The sequence below is a fragment of the Leptonychotes weddellii genome, chromosome 9, assembly GCF_054177405.1.
Source record: "Leptonychotes weddellii isolate Sample4059 chromosome 9, ASM5417740v2, whole genome shotgun sequence".
Classification (NCBI taxonomy): Eukaryota; Metazoa; Chordata; class Mammalia; order Carnivora; family Phocidae; genus Leptonychotes; species Leptonychotes weddellii.
Genome location: NC_138377.1, coordinates 118,990,125 through 119,010,297, shown reverse-complemented (window position 1 = coordinate 119,010,297; position 20,173 = coordinate 118,990,125). Strand labels below are relative to the sequence as shown.

Here is a 20,173-nt window from a genome sequence, read left to right as displayed (position 1 = left end):
TTTAAAAAAAAAAGACTGTTATACCAGATTATTTCTAAGGACCCCTCTGGAGTTAACTACCTATGAGTCTATGCCCTTCTATAAAACAACAACAACAACAACAAAAACCTGACATGACCTCAGTGTGTATGGAGAGTGCGTTGTTATTTGTATCCACTAACAGAAGCCCAAGAGAATTTACTCCTGCCAGAGTAACAAGGCCTCTCCAACCACACCCACTGAGCGACACAATGCGTGACCATGGTGACACAAATGAGGACCCAGTTGGTCTGGGTGCCTGACATACTTGCCATTGATGACACCATCTGGATTGAGCATGGGGATGATCTTGAAAATGAAGTTTTCCCTCAGGAGTCTAGCCACGGGGTCACTGCTGACCAGGAACTCCAGGGCCCCCTTCATCACCCAGCTGGCATTGCTCTCTCCTGGGTGCACTCGGGCAGTGATCACCTGGTATGGACGCTGCCCTGCCAAGACAGGAACATGAGAAAATTAAACCTAAATACACTTTCCATTTCCAGCAAGATAATCTCCCAGGGGCCAGAATTACACCTGACTGGCATAAAGTCCAAAATAGGTTGATTGTTTCCCATACATATCTGATCCACACTGATCCATTTTTCTATTTGCTTCTATAGTCTGCAAGACTCAAGAAAGTATAAAGTGAAAGCTCAAGGCTGTTATCAACAGCTAAGTACTTAGTGGCATGAAAAGAAGCCAAGAAGCCAATTATATCAAGACCACCAAAGGAACAATTAACTCTCCAGAATCCAATAGCATGATGCTGTATGTCACAGATCTGAAATTGAATCTTTTCTTCATACTTAGCAGTTGTAAGATCTTAGGTAAATAATTTAATTTATGCAAGGCTAGTATCTCATCTGTAAAATGGGGACAATGATGCTGATCTTGTGTGGGTGTTATAAAAACAGAAAGATGTAAATAAGGCACTTGGCATATTACTTGCCATTCACTACATGTTAGTTTCTCCCATCTCAATGATGGTGTCTATGGGTAGGATGGCCCCCTCTCCTTCCCCAGTAGAAATGGGATTCAAGGGCAGAACTTGTGCTGGGAACTTTATGTCTATAGGACACTGAACTCCAACATTGAGAAAGACTTGACAAGAGTGAAGCACCTGGAATCTCAATCGTGCAAAAGGAATCAGGAAAACACTCTCTGCCCAACCATAGGGAGCATATTGATCTGAAGAGACCTTATGGAGAATGCATTGATGAGAGAAAGATGGGCTTGTCTTCCTTCCTTGTTGAGAGAAAACATCTGGGCCATTGTAATGTTGAGATGTACTCTAAGAGCACATCCTGGCTCAGGTGAAAAGTGTGTTTTGATTGATTAATGGTGTCTGCCCCACCCCCATACGCTTGGGAAAGGAGGGCGGAAGATGTGGCCTCATACCAGAAGTTCACCACATCTGCTCTAACCCCTTGTCCGATTGTGTGTGTGTGTGTGTTTTCTGACTCTCTTTTCCTTTTGTATCCTCACCCAATTCCTTAAAGCTCCTAAACCCACCTGAATGACAAGAACTAAGCATTTGCCAAGTATAAATACCCCAGCCACCAAGCAGCCTAAAAGTTAAACTAGTCATTTCTTTCCATCTCATTCAAATCACTGCCAGCTAAATACAGCTTTTCTTCCCTTAAATAGTAGCCTTTTTGAGGGAACAAACTGTGTCTCGGATTCTGTGCAAAGAAATACAAAATTGAGGGGCACCTGGGTGTCTCAGTCGGTTAAGCAGTTAAGGGTCCTGGGATCAAGCCCCGAGTCAGGCTCCCTGCTCAGCGGGGAGCCTGCTTCTCCCTCTCCCGCTGCTATTCCCCCTGCTTGAACTCTGTGTTAAATAAATAAATAAAATATTAAAAAAAAGGAAATACAAAATTGAATAACTTTCAATAACAGAGCTAAAGAACAGGTAATAGTGAATATTATCATTCATTTAGACAAAAAAAAAAACACTATCTGTTGACAACCACTGAGATCTCAGTTTGAGGAGCAGAGATCGGTACCTTTTTACTGACTATGGTGAGAGCAGATCACGTCAGCCCCTTATAGATCATTTATATATTGGAGATAATATTTGGTTGTTTTTCTCTAAGCAGGTGTCTTGAGCATATTCCAGGAACTGCAGGAGCCATGGGATATGAAAGTTGAATAGATTATAGTCCTTGTTCTGTAAGAGGCCATAGCCTTTGCCAGTAGTGACAAACGCAAGCAAATACTGGCAAGTGAGCTAATGGAAGTGTATGTAAAGTACCAAAGACAGATCTGACTGAGAGAGGGAAGGATGTTTCCAGAGCTGTGATGCTTTTTGGGCTGAGTCTTGCAGAATGAGTCTCATCCTATGGGGGAGAAGTGAGAAAGCGTCTTCTAAGCAAAGAATAAGACACATGCAAAGAACAAAAAGGAGTAAAAATTGAAACACTGAAGAATAAAGGAAACCACAAGTGGCTGAAACAAAGGACTGAGGATGGTGACACATGGATTTAGAAAAGTAGGCTGGTGTCAAACTAGTAAGGTCTTCCTGATATATTTTGTTTAGGGATTTGGACTTTATTCTACAGATCAGAAGTTCTCAACCACCCAGTCAGTGTCTCACAGGTATGCTATGGTCATTGATGGTGCCTACTGAAGAATCACTGGTTACCAATAAAAGTGTAAATGTTTGCTTATGATATTGTATATGTAATATATATGTATACATACACTATGCACACACACATGGCACAAACTGCTGGTTTTCTGTCCAGTAGCCTTTCTTCTTTTCTTTCTGACGATGAGACCCAATTCTGGGGGTGAAAGGATGTGCCCAGATTCAAACAGCCAGATGCATGGATCCTCTTGTAGGGAAGAGTGGCCATGTGATCAAGCTGTGGCCAATGAGATGTAAATGGTAGCAGGAGGTAAGTCTTTCTAGCAAACTAATTGAAGAAGACAGTTTCACCTGGCAAATTAGTCTTTGTCTCTTTTCCTTGCCCTTCTTCTTCCTCTTGCATTGAACACAGATACAATACTTTCAGGTGAGGAAGTCAACTTGAGAACCAAAGTCACATGCTAAAGATGGTGACCATAAAGATGGGAAGAACCTGGGCTCTTGATATATTCCTTAAGCAGCTACCCTACACCTTCATGAGCTTCTTCAGTGCTTCTGGATATTTGAGACCAATAAACCACTCTCTGGCCAGGCAAATGTAATCACAGTTCTGTTACAACTGGTTAAATTCTAGTCTAACTTATATAAGATCAGATTTGAAATCATTCTGATAATATTACTTTGGTTTTTTGGGTGTTACTTTGGTTTTGGATTTTTTTTTAAAGATGTTATGTATTTATTTGAGAGAGAGAGAGAAAGCACAAGCTGGGGAAGGGACAGAGGGATAAGCAGACTCCCCGCTGAGCAGGGAGCCTGATGTAGGGCTTGATCCCAGGACCCTGAGATCATGACCTTAGCCAAATTCAGATGTTCAGCTGACTGAGTCACCCATGTGCCCCTAATAATGCTACTTTGAATGGAATGCAGTCTCATGTGCTTTCTGGATTTGGGAGGAGAGAGTGAAAGAGAGTCTTCATGAGACTATTTGATACGCATGTCCCAGAAAGGAACAGCTGAGAACCACTGTTTTAAGTAGACAGTCCAGGGGCACCTGGGTGGCTCAGCTGGTTAGGCATCCGACTCTTGGTTTCAGCTCAGGTCATGATCTCAGGGTCGTGAGATCGAGCCCAGAGCTGGTCTTGGCATGGAGTCTACTTGAGATTCTCTCCGTCTCCCTCGGCCCCTCCCCCAATTAGTGGGTACACTCTCTCTTTCTATCTCTAAGAAATAGAGAGTCCATGATGGTTTTTCAGCAGGAGAAAGACATGCCAAAGGCTATGCTTCATAAAATCATTTTGACATTATTGTAGATCATGCATTTGCTAAATCAGAGACAGTATGGCCTGTTGAGTAAAGAACAACTTTTCGGAGCCATATTTCCAGAGTTCACATTCCAGGCCCACCATTTTCTACAGAACTGAGTTATGGAAGTTTCTGATGAAATTAAGTATTGGATTGGGCATCCTGCAGGTAAGACTAATGATTTCCTAACTGGAGCTTACTAAATAAACATATTGAGGAGGAAAAGAGATATACAGTTAGCTAGCTGAGCAGAGCTGAACCTAACTGAAGGCCAACTTGCCCCTCCATCATTTGCTCACAATTACATCTCACTCTTTCCAAAGCAAGTCGTATTGGCACTCCAATAAAAAGCTTGTTGAGAAAGAGGCTCAATGAATTTGTACTCAATCAGCAGACTATTTTCAGTTCTATAATTCCATACCACTCTCTTTGTGGTCTTTGAACTAAGTTCATTTACGGCATATGGAACAACAATAGTAAGTGCTCCCAGCCCAGCAAGAAGAAATAAAAAATAGCTTAAGCTCTTGTAAATTTCCAATACCAACTGAACACCCTCATTGTCTGGGCCAGTTGGCTCCCACCGCCTGTTACCCAGTACAGTTCAGTGCATTAGTCATTAAGCAAATGCAGCCCTTGCAAAGAGATGTCCAAGGTGTTCCTTCCCTTCCAAGAATCAGGTTGATAACCTGCTATATTGTAATACACCACAAGACCTAACAGGCTGTTCTGAGCATCCTGATGAAGCAAACGGGGAAAACTGTGGGTTCTCATGAAGACATAAGCAGCATGTTAGCCATTTCTAGTTGATTCTTCTTTTTCCTCTGTGATTTAAGACAATTTTACAGTTGTATTGGTGAGTTAAACTTGTGAGACCATTCAGCTGCAGCAGCAAATGGTGCTCCAGAGAACCCATGATAGACAACAGCTGTAAATACTATGCGACACATATACCATGTGTTTTTTTTTCTTGTTATTGACAATTTCAGTTTTAAAAACTCATTTCTGCTTAGGGTAGGGCAAAGAGTATCAGGTATCTGCATTTTTTTTCCTCTGTAATTTATAAAATCTATTCTGGAGGTCACCAAAATCTATGGGGGAGTCATGGTTTGGCAATATGCTAATTCTTAAAACTCGGTATTGAATTTATGTCAGTGGTAATAACATCTGTAAAAAGAGGTTAGAAATAAGTAGGGGATTATATGAGGCTCACGGCCAATGAAAACCTGAGTAAGAACTGAAGACATATGTAATGATACACGTGTGTACCCAGCTATATAAACACCCATCCAGTTTTTCCTTTTTTCTTCCAACAATATATATTAAACTCCTACTGGCACTCTGGAAGGTTCTGGAGATTCCAAGGGTAATAGTGGTTTTTGCCCTCAGGGAACTAATAATAGTCTGGTGGGAAAGACAGGCACACTGATAATTATGATCCAGTGTGATCAGAGACATTTGTCAAGACATTTTCAAAGCATAGTGGAATGCTCATTACAACATTATTTATAATGATGTGATCAACTGGAAGTGACTTAAATGTGCACCCGCAGAAACTAGTTAAGGAAAGGATTCATAAACAGAATACTATGCAAGAATTAAAATGGCACCTAGATCTTTCTGTTGACACTAGAAGATATCTGTGACACTATGATGAGTGACAAAACACAGGCAAGAGAGCTGCATCATAGTGGATCCCTTTTTATGCAGTCGTCACATTCACTTAAAGTTATCTATCTATACATAGGACACCTCTGTGGGTGGAGGTCATCTCGGTAATTTTTATGTCTGCTATATCCCTATCTAGAATGTTCTCTTCTTCAGAAAATAATAATCATATGTCAATTTTCCCAAAGGCAAAATATTTTCAAATAGTAAACCACAGAGGAGAAAGAGGAAAGAAATGGATTTTCACAGAAGAGATAACATTGGATCAGGTTTGTCCAGATTGAGTGAGAGTTTGCCAGATGAAGAAAAGAAAGGAAGGAGGTGATAGGAAAAGGCTAAGTAGGTGCATTTGCCAAATAACAAGGTCATAGAGCACATAATGCCTGAAGAAGAGCAAAGTGATTTGATGTGGCTGAAGCACTAAGCTATATGGAAGGTCAAATGGGAGTGAGCCACAAAGTGGTTTGCACCTGTGTCTGCAGACCTTTGGAACCAATGCTAAGGAGACTGAAAACCATCTTGCAAGTTGTAAAAGCCCCATGGAAAATCCTTATGCAGGGGTGTGATCAGACAGCAGTTCTCACTGGAGCTGAAGACTCAGATACTGGGCTTAAGAGGTGGGAGAAATGGCCAAAAGAGCAGAATGATTTCCAAAGTCAAGGAAGACTACCTTGGCCTTCACTCTGGAAGAGAGTGCATAAAAACAACTTGATTGGGGTGCCTGGGTGGCTAGGTCGGTTACGTGTCTGACTTCGGCTCAGGTCATGATCTCAGGGTCCTGGGATCAAGCCCCGAGTCAGGTCTGCTTCTTTCTCTCTCCCTCTCACTCTGCCCCTCCCCCCACTCATGCTCACTTGTACTCTCTCTCTCAAATAAATAAATAAAATCTTTTTTAAAAAATTGATTTAACGCCAAAGGGGTAAGGAAGGAGGCAAGGAAACAAATATGGGAAAAAATTGTCAATGAAAGAAGATTCTGAAGAAAGAGAAAATCTGAAAATAGGTGTGGTGAAAAATTTGTATACATTATAGAATATACGGTTTCCCACCAAAGGTAGCATACTATGTACATTTTCTGCACCATGGGTTCCATCTTTTTTTAATTAGCTTTATTTATAGTATAATGTACATTCAATAAATTTCACCAATTTTAATTTTACAATTCAGTGAATTTTGACAAATGTATTCAGTGCTGTAAAACCACTATGATCATAATATAGAGCATTATTACCATCATAAAAATCCTCCTTATTCTGTTTTGCAGGCATCCCTATCTCCCTATCCCCCATCCCTAGCCTACGGTAACCAGTAATCTGCTTTTCATCTCAATAGTGTTGTCTTCTCTGGAATTTCATAAGAATTGATTCATACAGCATATAACCTTCCTGTCTGGCTTCTTTCACTTGGCATAATGCTTTTGAGAGTCATCCATGTTGTTGTATGTATGTGTCAATAATCTGTTCCTTTTGGCCACAGACTTATATTCCAGTGTGCCACAAAGCAATGGATATGCCACCATTGGTTTATCAGCTCAATTCAATCAATCAAACACTGGTTTAATATTTGAGTTCTTTCCGGTTTAAGGCTATTATGAATAAATCTGTTATACTTTGTGTACATGTTTTTCTTTGAAGTGAATGCCTACCTATAGAATTTGTGCATATTACAGTAAGGTTAATATTATAGTAGGTTATTACAAGGGGCTGCCAAACTGTTTCCCAAAGAGTATCTATACCATTCTGCATGCCCACAAGTAATGTCTGAGACTGAGAGTTCCAATTGATCCACATGTTGATCAACACTTAACATTGTCAGGTTTTTTAATTTTAGCCATTCTAATGGGGAGGTAGTATCTAATTGTTGTCTCAATTTGCATTTCCCTGATGACTAATGATGTTGGGAACTTTATGTTGTTTTTTGGCCACTTCTATACCTTCTTAAGTGAAGTGCCTGTTCAAATCTTTTGCCCATTTTAAAATCACGTTGTTTGTCTTTTTTTTTTTTTTTTTTAAGATTTTATTTATTTATTTGACAGAGAGAGAGACAGCTAGAGAGGAACACAAGCAGGGAGAGTGGGAGAGGGAGAAGCAGGCTTCCCGCCGAGCAGGGAGCCCAATGCGGGGCTCGATCCCAGGACCCTGGAATCATGACCTGAGCCGAAGGCAGGCGCTTAACGACTGAGCCACCCAGGCGCCCCACGTTGTTTGTCTTATTATTGAGTTCTTGATATCTCCTAAATGCAATCCTCTGGCAGATATATGTTCAGTCAATTCTTCTCCAAGTCTTTGGCTTACCTTCTTATTTTCTAGACTATGTATTTTGAAGCACAAAAGTTTCTTATTTGATAAAACCAAGTGTATGCACTTTTTTCTTTTGTAATTTGGATATTTTGTGTTTCACTAAGAAATCTTTGCCTAACTCAACGTGACAATAATTTTCTTCTGCAAGAGTTAGTCTAAATTTAACATTCAGATCAATTAACATAAGGTGTTTCAAGTTAATTTTGGATTATGATATGACATAAAGGTTGAGATTCATATTTTTCCTCCCATAATATCCTTTAGCATTTTCTACATACTCAATCTTATCTTCTGCAAAAACAAGTTTCATTTTTCTTCTCCAAACCTTACGGCATTTTTTTTTCAGCTGGGTGGTATTATCAACCTGACATTCCTGAAATATAATCAATTTGATTATATTATCCTTTAATGAATTCTGGATTCAGTTATTTCTTTAGAATTTTTGCATCTATGTCCCATGAGAGAGATGGACTTGTAAGGACTTTTTTTCTTATAATGTCCTTGTCAGGCTTAGTTATCAAGGTTATGATGAGTTGGAAAGCATTGCCTCTTTTTCTTTTCTATGTAAGATTTTTGGAAGATTGTAAATATTTCTTCCTTAAATTTATGGTAAAATTTCCTAGGGAAGTCATCTAAGCCTAGAATTCTCTTTCTCAGAAGATTTTAGTAACAACCCAATTTGTATAACAAATCCAATTTTATTTTTAAAGATTTATTTATTTATTTTAGAGAGAGAGAGCTCACACTTGAGTTGGGAGGAGAGGGAGAAAGAAAGGAAGGGGAGGAGGGAGAGAAGCAGACTCCCTGCTCAGCTTGGAGCCAGACACGGGGCTCGATCTCATGACCTTGAGCTCATGACCTGAGCCGAAATCAAGAGTTGGATGCTCAACTGACTAAGCCACCCGGAACCTCCAAATTATTTTAAAACATATTCAAATTGTGTAATAAAAATCCAACTGTTTAGATTTTCTTTTCCTTCTTATGCCCATTTGGTAATTATGCTTTTCTGTAATTTTGCATTGAAAACTGTATTTTCAAATTTGTTGGCATAAAATTGCTTTTAAATCCCTCTTATTATATATAAGAATCTCTAGTGATGGTCTCTTATTTTTATTTCTGGTACAGAGGGTTTTTTTTTCTTAATCATTCTCAAAAAGGGCATATCATTTTAGTTTTTTCCAAAAACTATTTTATAATCATTTTTTCTTTCATTAATTTCTGCCTATAATTTTTATTTATCCTTCCTTCCACTTTCTTTGCCTTTCATATTTTGTTCTTTTATAAAGAACTTGAAATGATATTTAGATCATTAGCTCAGCATATGATAAAATTTTATAAATATCATCTATGTGTTTAAAAGAATGTTGAGTGTCATGTTCCATATACACCAATTATATCAGGTTTGTTAGTCATATTGTTCATATTTTCTTTATTCTTGCTTGATATTATGTCTCCTTATTCTATGAGTTCCTGAAAGAGGTATGTAACAAGTCTCCAAAGATACTTCAGATTATCCATTTCTCCTTGGAATGTTGTCAATTATTTTAAAGCTATACTATTAACAGAAACTAGATTTAGAGTCGCTTCATAGTCCTAACTGGAATTTTTTATTGTTATAAGGTATCTCTCTATTTCTGTTAAAGTATTTTGCCTTAGTTTCTCATTTATCTGTATTCATATAGGCTAGATTTCTTCTGGTTAGTATTTACAATGTGTATCTTTTCTCATCCCTTTCCCTTCAAACTTTTGACAGTTTTTCAGCAGGTGTTTCTTTCTTGGAAGTATGATATAGTTGGATATTGTATTTTATTCACTCTAACATCTGATTTTTTTGGAGTATTTATTCTATTTACATTTGATGAAATTAATGATATATGTGGGTTTAACACTATCATTTTATTATTTGTTCTCCATTTGCCTTAACTATTGTATTATCTATTTTCTGTCCTATCTTGTCTTCAACTGGATTGATTGCATTTTTTTTTCACATTGTTCCTTTTTTCTTCACTATTAGTGTGGTACTTATATGTCTTTTATTCTTTAATTAGTTACCTTAGAGATTATAATATGCACCTTTGATTTATCATAATATGATATAATCTATTTTAATTCCCATTATAAATCTAAAATTCACAAAACATTTACATGGAGTTAATTTCAATTAAATTATATATTTGCCCTTTTTAATTACTCTTCACTCCTTCTGGCATCTAGGTTTCAGTTTTCTTCTGCCTGGAAAATCATCTGTTAGTATTACTTCTAAGAAGTATGGGTCTGCTAGAATTGAGTACTCTCCCTTTTTGTGGTTCCTTCACTTGTCTGAAAACGAATCCATCTCATCTTCAGTTCTGAAAAGTATTTTTGCTGAGTATAGGAATGTGACAATCCTGATGCTGAACTCTGTCTTCCATTTCTTTTCATGTTTCTTGCACCAAGATCCTGCAGAAAGCTGGCTGCTTACAAGTACTGAGAAGTTTGTCTCTTCGTTTTGCAGATGTAAGAATGCCTTTGTTTTCTGACATACACACTCTCTTTTACATGGTTTCCAAAGGAAGGGAGAAGGTTTTCATTGGAATTTTCAAGTTCTTGAACTTTCTTATACTCCTTTTTTTTTTTTTTTTTTTTGGAAACATCGCGGTTGATCATGTTGAAACTAGCAGGTGGGCAATCCTAGCCTCTGCAAATAATGAAGCATTTCCTTATCTCCAAAGGTTATATCACTTATTCCTCATACATTCCTAATTTCTTAGAATTTCTTCAACAGTATGAACTAGAAGAACGCTTTAATTCCATTCGATGTTATCATAACTGCTGGATCTCTGACAGATTAATACACCATTGGGGCTTTTTTTTAAAAGTGTGGGATTATATGGAAACACGCAGATGGCATTGCTATAGAACCCTGCAGCTGGGAAGGTACTTTCCCCTCCACTCTTTCTTCAGTCCTCACAGTAAATCTGGGAAGTAAGAAGACAGGTATTATTCTCTTCTTGTTTATAAGGCTAGGAAGGAGAGAAAGCATGAAAAAAACTGGGGTGCTCTGAATCAAAATCCAATGTTCTTTTCATTTGACCATGTATTATTCTGTGTGTGTACTTAAGAGGAAAGCTGAAATGAATCCTATTGAGACAGTATCTGATGATGCATTGAGGGGCAATCAAGTATCATGCAAATTATGAACCAGGCAACCAGGTTCTGCCTTGTACTGATTAAATGGATTTGGGAAAATTAAAACCTTTTGAAATCTCAGTTCCTGACCTATAAAGTAAGGCTTTCTTAGGTCTTTGCAGCACTTAATTCAATGATTATCAATGGCAACTGAAATGGTAGATAAAAATAAAATGCCTTAGCCAATGGTTCCAATTCCCTTTGGTTCTATTATGTTCTCCTCTATTATTTTTTTTTTACATATTCTCTTTTTTTATTGTTATGTTAATCCCCATACATTACATCACTAGTTTTAGATGCAGTGTTCCATGATTCATTGTTTGTGCATAACACCCAGTGCTCCGTGCAGGACGTGCCCTCCTCAATACCCATCACCAGGCGAACCCATCCTCCCACCCCCCTCCCCTCTAGAACCCTCAGTTTGTTTCTCAGAGTCCATCATCTCTCATAGTTCGTCTCCTGTATTATTTTAATAGAGCTCCTAACAAGAAGCAAAATTACATGAAGCTTCATCTCTTTTTTCACTTTTTCCAATATTCAGATGCAAGTGCTAGTAAGTGGTGAAGTGGTCAGAAGTCAGATAGCAGCACAAGAGTGAAGGTGATCCCTGCTAATAATCTGCTTCAGAATGGCCAAGTTGGGCTGGATCTCTCTTGCTGCCTCTAAGCACAGGGCACGATCCTTCCCAGAGGAGTGGGGTCTGCCTGCTCACGTGGCCTCCTTTACAGACTCTTGAGCTACAGTCTTCCTGGCCCATACACCATCAGAACAAGAAACTGACCAGACTGCAGTTTCCTCCAGTGGCAAGAAGTGGCCTCAGATCTTGCCCCTCCCAACTTTGTGCCCTGTCTTCCTCTCAAAGCCTGAAGTGTGACCTCCATACCCCCCAAAGAATGACACAGAGCCTGAGAAGCTCTGACTTCTTTCTGTGAGGAGATTTCTTCATTTTCACCAAGGAGATGTGCAGGCACATGCACTGACAGAGCAGGGAGAGAGCATGGCCCCCTGAGGAGTCTTGGGGCAGTAGGGAGGAAGCCATGGACCATAGGCTCTTCACACTGATGAGCTATAGAAATTGGAGGGTCGCCATCTTGCCATTGGTAGCCCGTGAAGCATTTCCTGAACTTTGTTAAGCTTCTTCACAAATCCTAAGTACGACATACAGCAGGGACGGGAAGTTTTAAGTACAAGGAGTTCCCCACTCATGCCCAGGACCTCCAAGGCCCCACCCTCTCCCATTCCACCTCTCTCCATCCCTCCCACTTCTTCACTACAGACAGGCAACCTCCTCCTCACCAACTGCTCTAGCCACACAGAAGCCCCAGTGATCTACAAACAGAAATCCCAAATCTGACTGCATCACCTTCCACATAATAAACTGTACTGGAGTCTACACTCCTCACAAAGTCCTTCTTGAAAGCCCCCACCATCTGGCCTCAGCCAGACTGTCTGGTCTTGTTTCCATCACTCCTGAACCAAACATTCTTCCTTCTGTTTCATGCTGTTTCCCAAACCAGCATGTCCTTTCCCTCCCATGGCTCTGCCTTGTTACCAGAGCTATTCCCTCTAGTTCCTGAGCCCCCTTGTTTCTCTCTTCCTAAAGCTGTATATATTGGGGGTTTTCAGAAGATGTTTGTTGAGTAGAAGGGTATAATTAACTGTAATTAGCTCCTGTAATTAACCCCTCCATGCCCAACTGTGTCACAACATATTAATTCACTGGGTTTTTTTATTTTCCCAAAATTCATTCATTCATTCATTCATTCATTCATTCATTCATTCAATCATTCAGCAAGTATTTATTGAGCTCTTAAGATACACCAGGCACTATAATGGGGACTGATGCTACACCAGGATAAGTCAAAGTCCTAGCCATCAGCAGCTTGCCTTTTAGTGGGGAAGGCAAACAATAACACCATGTAAGTACTATGGAAAAAATAAAGAAACAAAGCAGAGGGGAAGCAACAGAGAATCCAGAGGAGGGGTGGAGTCATCATCTTAGAAAGGATGATCAAGAGAGGGCTCTCTGAGGAGTTGACAGCTAGGTATGGACCTCCTTGGATGGAGGAAACTCAGCCAGTTCAAGACATACACTTAATCAGGTCTGGCACAGAGTGTGTGAAGTGGATGAGAGCCAGATAATGCATGTCTTACAGATAAAGACTGTGCTTGTGATGGAAAATCATGGAGACTTTGAGTAGGGCAGTACCAGGGTCTAATTTGTACTTTTGCTCCATTGAAGATACTTTTCCATACCAGTCAGAATGATGTTTTTGAAGTCCAGACATGGAGGCCAGTTGGGTTCTTCATGTGACAATCACACACTGCTGTGTTTCAGGTACCAAAATGATGCCATAAGAAGACAGATCACTGTAAATTATTAGCCTTCAATAGGGATTACCCATCTGATTCTTTCACTTTCTGTGACCATTATGAAAGTTTCCATCTACCAAGTAATAGGCAGGATGATGCACCCATTCTTTTATACAACATTTACTGAGTATCTTTTGTGTACCAAACATGTTATCAAACACTGGGGATGCCAAGGGGTTCAAGACCAAGTACCTATCTTCAAAGAACTCCCAGTTTTCCCAAGGGAAATAGTTATTTATTGGGAGTGAAAGAATTTTGGCCTTTTGGAAACTTCTCTCAACTAGGGCAGTGTTTCTCCACCTGGATTGTGCACGTAAATCCTCCAAAAATCTTGTTAAAAAGCAGATCTAAAATCGGAGAGGGAGACGAACAATGAGAGACTGTGGACTCTGAGAAACAAACTGGGGGTTCTAGAGGGGAGGGAGGTGGGGGGATGGGTTAGCCTGGTGGTGGGTATTGAAGAGGGCACGTATTGAACGGAGAACTGGGTGTTATGTGCAAACAATGAATCATGGAACACTACATCAAATAAATAAATAAATAAATAAATAAATAAATAATTAATTAATTAAATAAATAAAAATAAATAAAGCAGATTCTGTTTCAGTGACTGTGGAGTAGGGCCTGAGATCCTGCATTTCTACCAAGTTCCTGGGAGGGTGCCAACACGGCTGGTCCAAATCGCACTCTGAGCAGCAAAGCTCTCCTTGTCCAACAGAAACAGAAAGCAAGCCACAGAAATATTGTGCAAAATTCTGTGTTCTCTAGTAGCTATGTTTTTCTAAAAGAAAAAAAAATACGAAGGGGCACCTAGGTGGTTCAGTCAGTTAAGCATCTGCCTTCGGTTCAGGTTGATCCTGAGGTCCTGGGATCAAGCCTCACATTGGGCTCCCTGCTCCGTGGGGAGCCTGCTTCTCCCTCTGCCCCTCCCCCTGCTTGTGCTCCCTCTCCCTCTCCCCCGCCTCAAGTGAATAAATAAAAATTTTTAAAAAATACAAAATTAATTTTAATAATAAATTATATTTAACCCAACAGGTCAAAAATATTACCATTTCAATGTGTCATCAATATGAAAATGATTAATGGGATATTTTACATTTTTGGGTCCTAAGTCATCAGAAGTCTGGTGTGTATTTTACAATTTCAGCACGTCACAATTCAGACTAATCACATGTAACTGCTCTACAGCCTCATGCGGCTCGTGACTACTTAACCTGAACACCACAGCCCTAGATCCTCTATTGACTTTCTTAACTGAACCCCTTTATCACACTTAATGGTAGAAGTTTATTATACTCCAATGGAATATAGTTGAGGCACCGAGGAAATGAATAAAAGAATAAGGCTTTTCCTCCCCGAACAAAACATTCTGTTCCATTGTCTTCTTTCTTGTGAAACAATTCAATTTTGAAATATTACAAACTCCTATTTCTTTGCAAAGGGCAATCTTGCCATCTTACTTTGTACCCTTCTGTCTCTGAGATATATATATATAGTTGGTTTGGATAATGGGTATAAATGAAGAGAAAATCAGGAAATCTATTCCTGAGCAATTTTCAGATAACCAAGAGGAAGTGATATAATCAAGGCTGAGAAAATAATATTCGACTCTGCATAAATGTGAGAAAATTCATCTGCATTCCCTCATCTGCATCAAACTCTACAGATTTTTCAGATTTTGTTATATTATAATATGCTGGAAATAAAAAATAATACATCTGTGCTATAGTGATACATAATATATACAGTATGATAATAGAGTATTTGGATTGGGTTTGAGGAATTTACTACACACAGAAATGACAGTCACTTAGGAGAAGTGTGTAAACCCATCAGGAAAATTGCAGACAGATGCTGCTGCACTCCCTGCCCACCCCCCCCAACCAATCCATCAGCTGATCTCAGTTACGGATGTCTGCAATTCCGCCTTGGGACCTGCAGGCTCCCTGGTACCCCAGGGCACTGGCTCCCCTGTCCCCCACACCCCCTAGTGAATGAATGCTGCCCAGAGGAGAGCATTAACTAACTCCCTCAAGCTCCAGAAGGTCCCAGGAGGACTCTGTCCCCTACAGACCACTCAGGGTGGGGCCACATCACTACCAGCTATTTCTGAATGGACGCCTTATAAAGACATAGCCAAGGCTTACGCAGTCTCTGCCAGAACTCTTGGCCTGACCCCTTATCTCAATAGAGCTGTGCATCACAGTATCCTCCAGAAATACAAATAACCAAAATGAGAGGGAAGGAGACCTTTTCATGCTCCACGAAGACTCATGCAACACACCCCACCTTGTTATGCTAGCTACATTACATTTCGGGAGGTTTAGGCATAATATAAGGCACAGAAAGCAACGAATCTTCAAGAAAGAAATTAAAGAGCTGTAGGCTTTGCTCAGAAAACTTTGAAATATTCTAATGAATCATTCTGCTCCCAGGTCACATACAACGGGTCTCTTGCTTTGTTCTTTCCCACATTATTTGCCTGAACATATCTGAACGGGAGAAGAATCCAAAGTGCCTGAGGGAGCAGACTCTAGGTTCCAAAGACAGAAGAAGTCTCCTCCAGAAGCAAAGTCTCTGGCCCCTGTGGGGTTATAGCGGACTGCTGGGGCAGTCTTACCGCAGGATGTTGACAAAGACCCATGAAGAAGGCAAAGAAAGGATGAGCCCAGGGAGGGGCAAAAATGTGCTCTCATGCATATGGACATCTTTAAATAGCCGAACAGCATGGTTCTCTTTCAATTATAAAGGACAAACTGAGAGCCTGCCCTCATCAGTGTAGTGTCTTTCAGGAATCTCAGCTTCCCCCAAACTCTTTCCAGACCTGGCGATTTAAGACAGCAGAAAAACTGCCAAGCAAAAACCGCACGACGAATAAATTATGGGCCCGAGTCATAAGGACCAATAAGGTAGGAGGAGAAAATTTAAGAGTCCTAAGCCCCAAACATATGTCACCACCGACAGTGGAGCAGAGCAGTTTAGAACTAAAACTGTGCCAGGAAATTTCAATAGTTGTGTTACTCTCTTTGCACCGTGGAAATTTTTATTCTTGCAGTTGAGTAAAGGTACAGGTTGTGGGGGGTAAGCTGGGGGAGTTTAAGGAAGGGGGGGACGCCAGCACAGGCAGGAAACTTTGCTGCCTAATTACTCCGCAGGCAGAACTAAGAAACGTGGAGCGGAATGGAGTTACGACATTTTGAAATGAAGTTTAAAATTCAGGCTGTGCTGCTCGTTTGCGGTAAGAGACGGATGGAGGGAGCGAGGGAAGAAATAAGAGAAAAAGAATGAGAGAGAGGGTTATCATCGTTGCTGTTCCAATCCTACAATTCTATCGTAGTGACCCGCCAGTTCCTCACTCACGTAACCTGACAAGGCTATTCCAGATTCCCAGTTGCTTGGCAACCTGCCTTTTATGTTTAAGCCATTTAAATGTATTCACCTTCTGAATTAGGTATGTTCACAGATGACTGGGCAAGAAGAAAGAGCCCCTGGCAGGCCAAGAGCTCCTAGGATGTGTGGAATCAACAGAGTGCGTGCAGAGTCGGTCTGGTCAGAGAGCCTGACAGAGGACGTTAGTGACACATTTAGGCCTGAAAATGAGAAATTGAGATCAGCATACAAAGTCTTTTGCTGCCTCCAAACCAGGCTTCCTTCAGCATCAAAGATTTATTTCTGCCTCTCCCACCCCCCACGTCAGTGCTTCCTTCTGCCTTCCTGAAACCCTCCTGCAGGTCCTGATGGCAGGGGCAGCCACCGGCTCACAGCCCCTGCACGTGGCCTTGAACCCAACTGTCTCCGGATCTCGTCGCTGCCCTGTGTGGCCCGAGATGTTGACTGTGAATCATCATGGTCCTTCTGGTCAACTCAACTGGAAATGGGCAGGCATCACCAGATTCCACATGCAGAGAGTTACCCAGCCTCTGATTTCTGCCTCCAAAATAACCTTTTCAGATATTTTCCATCTTCTGCATTACTGTTGATTCAAAATATTCAGTGACATCCCCCCACCACCACCCTTAGGATAAAATTAAGGGCACAATTCTTATTGGGGCACAAGGCCCTTCATGATCTGCCTTCCCAGGGCAGGGATGCTCACCCCTGGCCACCCCTGCCTCAGCACGCCCCCTGCACACACACAGAGCATAGGGAGCACCCTCCTGTTTCCCTGTGCCCTACTCTGCCCCGTATCTTTGCACAGACTCTTCCTTCCACGTAACGCCCACCCTCCTGTGCCCTCTCTGCCAAACAGCTCCACTGGACTTCAAGTTCAGGTCAAATGTCACTCATTTCAGGGTAATTTCACTCTTACCTCCTTCAGAGTCTGAATTAAATACTCCTAAGTCTGTGATCTTATGCCATCTGGCACATATTTCTACCATAGGATGAATCCTTTGAGCCCACCATGCCTTGTGCTTCTCACTTTCCTTACCTGCCTCTCGCTGGAGCATAGCTCAAGGTGGGCTACTGTGATCAGAGCGAGCATGCTTTGCAAAATTCAGAAAAGTATCTGAGATCCGAAAAAAACATACATACTGGACCTCAAAAATAAAAAAGGAACTATTAAATTGAAATAAATGTTTAATTGTCCCAACAGTAGAATATTATGTCAACTTCACAAATTGTTAAATTCAGTAGTCATAAAAATTTTATTATCTTTGAAAGTAATCTGTAGGGTAAGACTTTTGTACCTTGCAGGAATTCCTGATTACAGACATTGATGGCTAAGGAATCATAGCCAACTATAAATTATCAGCCATAGCCAAATAATTGTGAAAGCAAATGAAATTGTTTCAAATTCAGTAAAAAAATACTTGATGTGGGATGTGAGCACATTTTATATGTTCAATGTGACATATGATGGGGCCTCCAACTCTTTTTTTTTTTTTTTTTTTATTTATTTGCGAGAGAGAATGAGAGACAGAGAGCACGAGAGGGAGGAGGGTCAGAGGGAGAAGCAGACTCCCCGCCGAGCAGGGAGCCCGATGCGGGACTCGATCCCGGGACTCCAGGATCATGACCCGAGCCGAAGGCAGCCGCCTAACCGACTGAGCCACCCAGGCGCCCCGGGGCCTCCAACTCTTAAAAGTGCTTCGGGTCTAAGAAGATCTTAAAATGGCCCTGAGTGTGTATATTTAATTCAATTTTATTTTCCCAGGCACTAAGAATTAGCTCTATGACTGGTATACACCTGTCTCCTGCACACACACACACACACACACAAACACACACATGCATACTTATATACACAAATTTCATTAAAAATATGAATTAGAGAAACAAAGACAAGTGAGAGGAATATCACCCTGTCTGAGACTCAGGCAGGCACTTAAAGCAAGACTGTGTAAAGTTCTACTAAGCCATGCCTGGGAAGCAGATCCATATGGGGATGAGCAGCTTTAAAAGAGCACAACTGGAAAGATGGAGCTTAATTTAAAAAAAAAGATTTCTAAACCATGCATGTGTGTGGATGGCTTGATAAATTAGTAGGAAGTTAAAGAAATGCTTCCTTTCTTCTTTCTGGTTTTAGAGAGAGAGAAGGACAAATGCTCAAAGAAAGAGAGAGAAAGACATAGACAGATGGATGAGAAGGAGGAGACTATGGGCCCAAAGTATAACAATTCCATCAGATGAGAATCTTTGGTCATCAGTTTTTCCTGCACAGTATATAGATTTAAAGATCCCCAGAAAGCCATTTAATATAAGCCAAATGACATCCCACCAGTGCCTTGGTTTAAAATAATCCCCTAGGCCATGCCATGGGATTGCATCAGAGGTGGGCCTTTCAGATTACATGTAAGTGGATATTTTAAATATCAAGTCCTTACTCCTTTAAGCTTACTTTGAGAGCTCTTGATTTTGAAGCCCTTGCTATGAATCTTTTCAAACAGTTAGAATTCTTGTGGTTATATTTTGAAGCGAGACACAGGGACACAAGGAAGACTCGAACACAGCCCTGAAGTTCGGCTCAGTCGAGCAAGTAAGCTGTGCTCCAGTATGCCCTGAGTTGGGCAGCAATCCGGCCTTGGACATGGGTTAGAATCCCAGCTCTGCATGCTCTTCATGGTCAGTCACTTAAGTTCTCTGAGTTTCAGGGCCTTACTTGCAAAACTGGGGGAAAAAACTATACCGCACAATGGATGTGTTCATTGACCTTATCGTGGTGATCATTTCACAAGATATATGTGTAACAGATTGCTACATTGTACACCTTCAATTTCACACAATGTTAGAGGTGAACTGTATCCCAATAAAATTGGAAAAAAATAGTACCCATCTCATGGCACTGTTGTCCAAATTAAATATGATAGTGCATTTTGCAAAGTATAAGGTATACTTAATTGCTCAATAATGTAAGTAAGTAATTTGTATAATGATCAATTAATGAGAATTATATTATTATTCAGGCTATAGTAAATTGAATGAATGAATCAATGAGTGAGTGAAATATTAGAGTGACAACATCTAATTTGAATGAGAACCAATCAAATTTGACTTTAAAAGCTTTTGTCTAAAACACAATATAGACAGATGGGAATAGAAAGAGTATTATTACATCATATTCTGCTCTATGAAGGTGAGGCTGTGTCCATAATGGTTAAGATCAAGGGCTTTCACAAAGATACAAAAGTAGGGATCCGAAGGGGTACGTGCACCCCGATGTTTATAGCAGCAATGTCCACAATAGCCAAACCGTGGAAAGAGCCAAGATGTCCATCGACAGATGACTGGATAAAGAAGATGTGGTATATATATACAAT

At 40.4% G+C, this 20,173-nt stretch overlaps 1 protein-coding gene across 1 annotated transcript in view; it reads right to left on the bottom strand.

Moving 5' to 3' along the window:
* AGBL1 (AGBL carboxypeptidase 1) overlaps positions 1 to 20,173 on the bottom strand; it is a 637,151-nt gene that overhangs the window by 401,063 nt on the left and 215,915 nt on the right. The window contains exon 16 of the mRNA XM_081831887.1: positions 287 to 467. Within this exon, the coding sequence (XP_081688013.1) occupies positions 287 to 467 (181 nt within the window). The remainder of the gene's footprint in view (positions 1 to 286; positions 468 to 20,173) is intronic.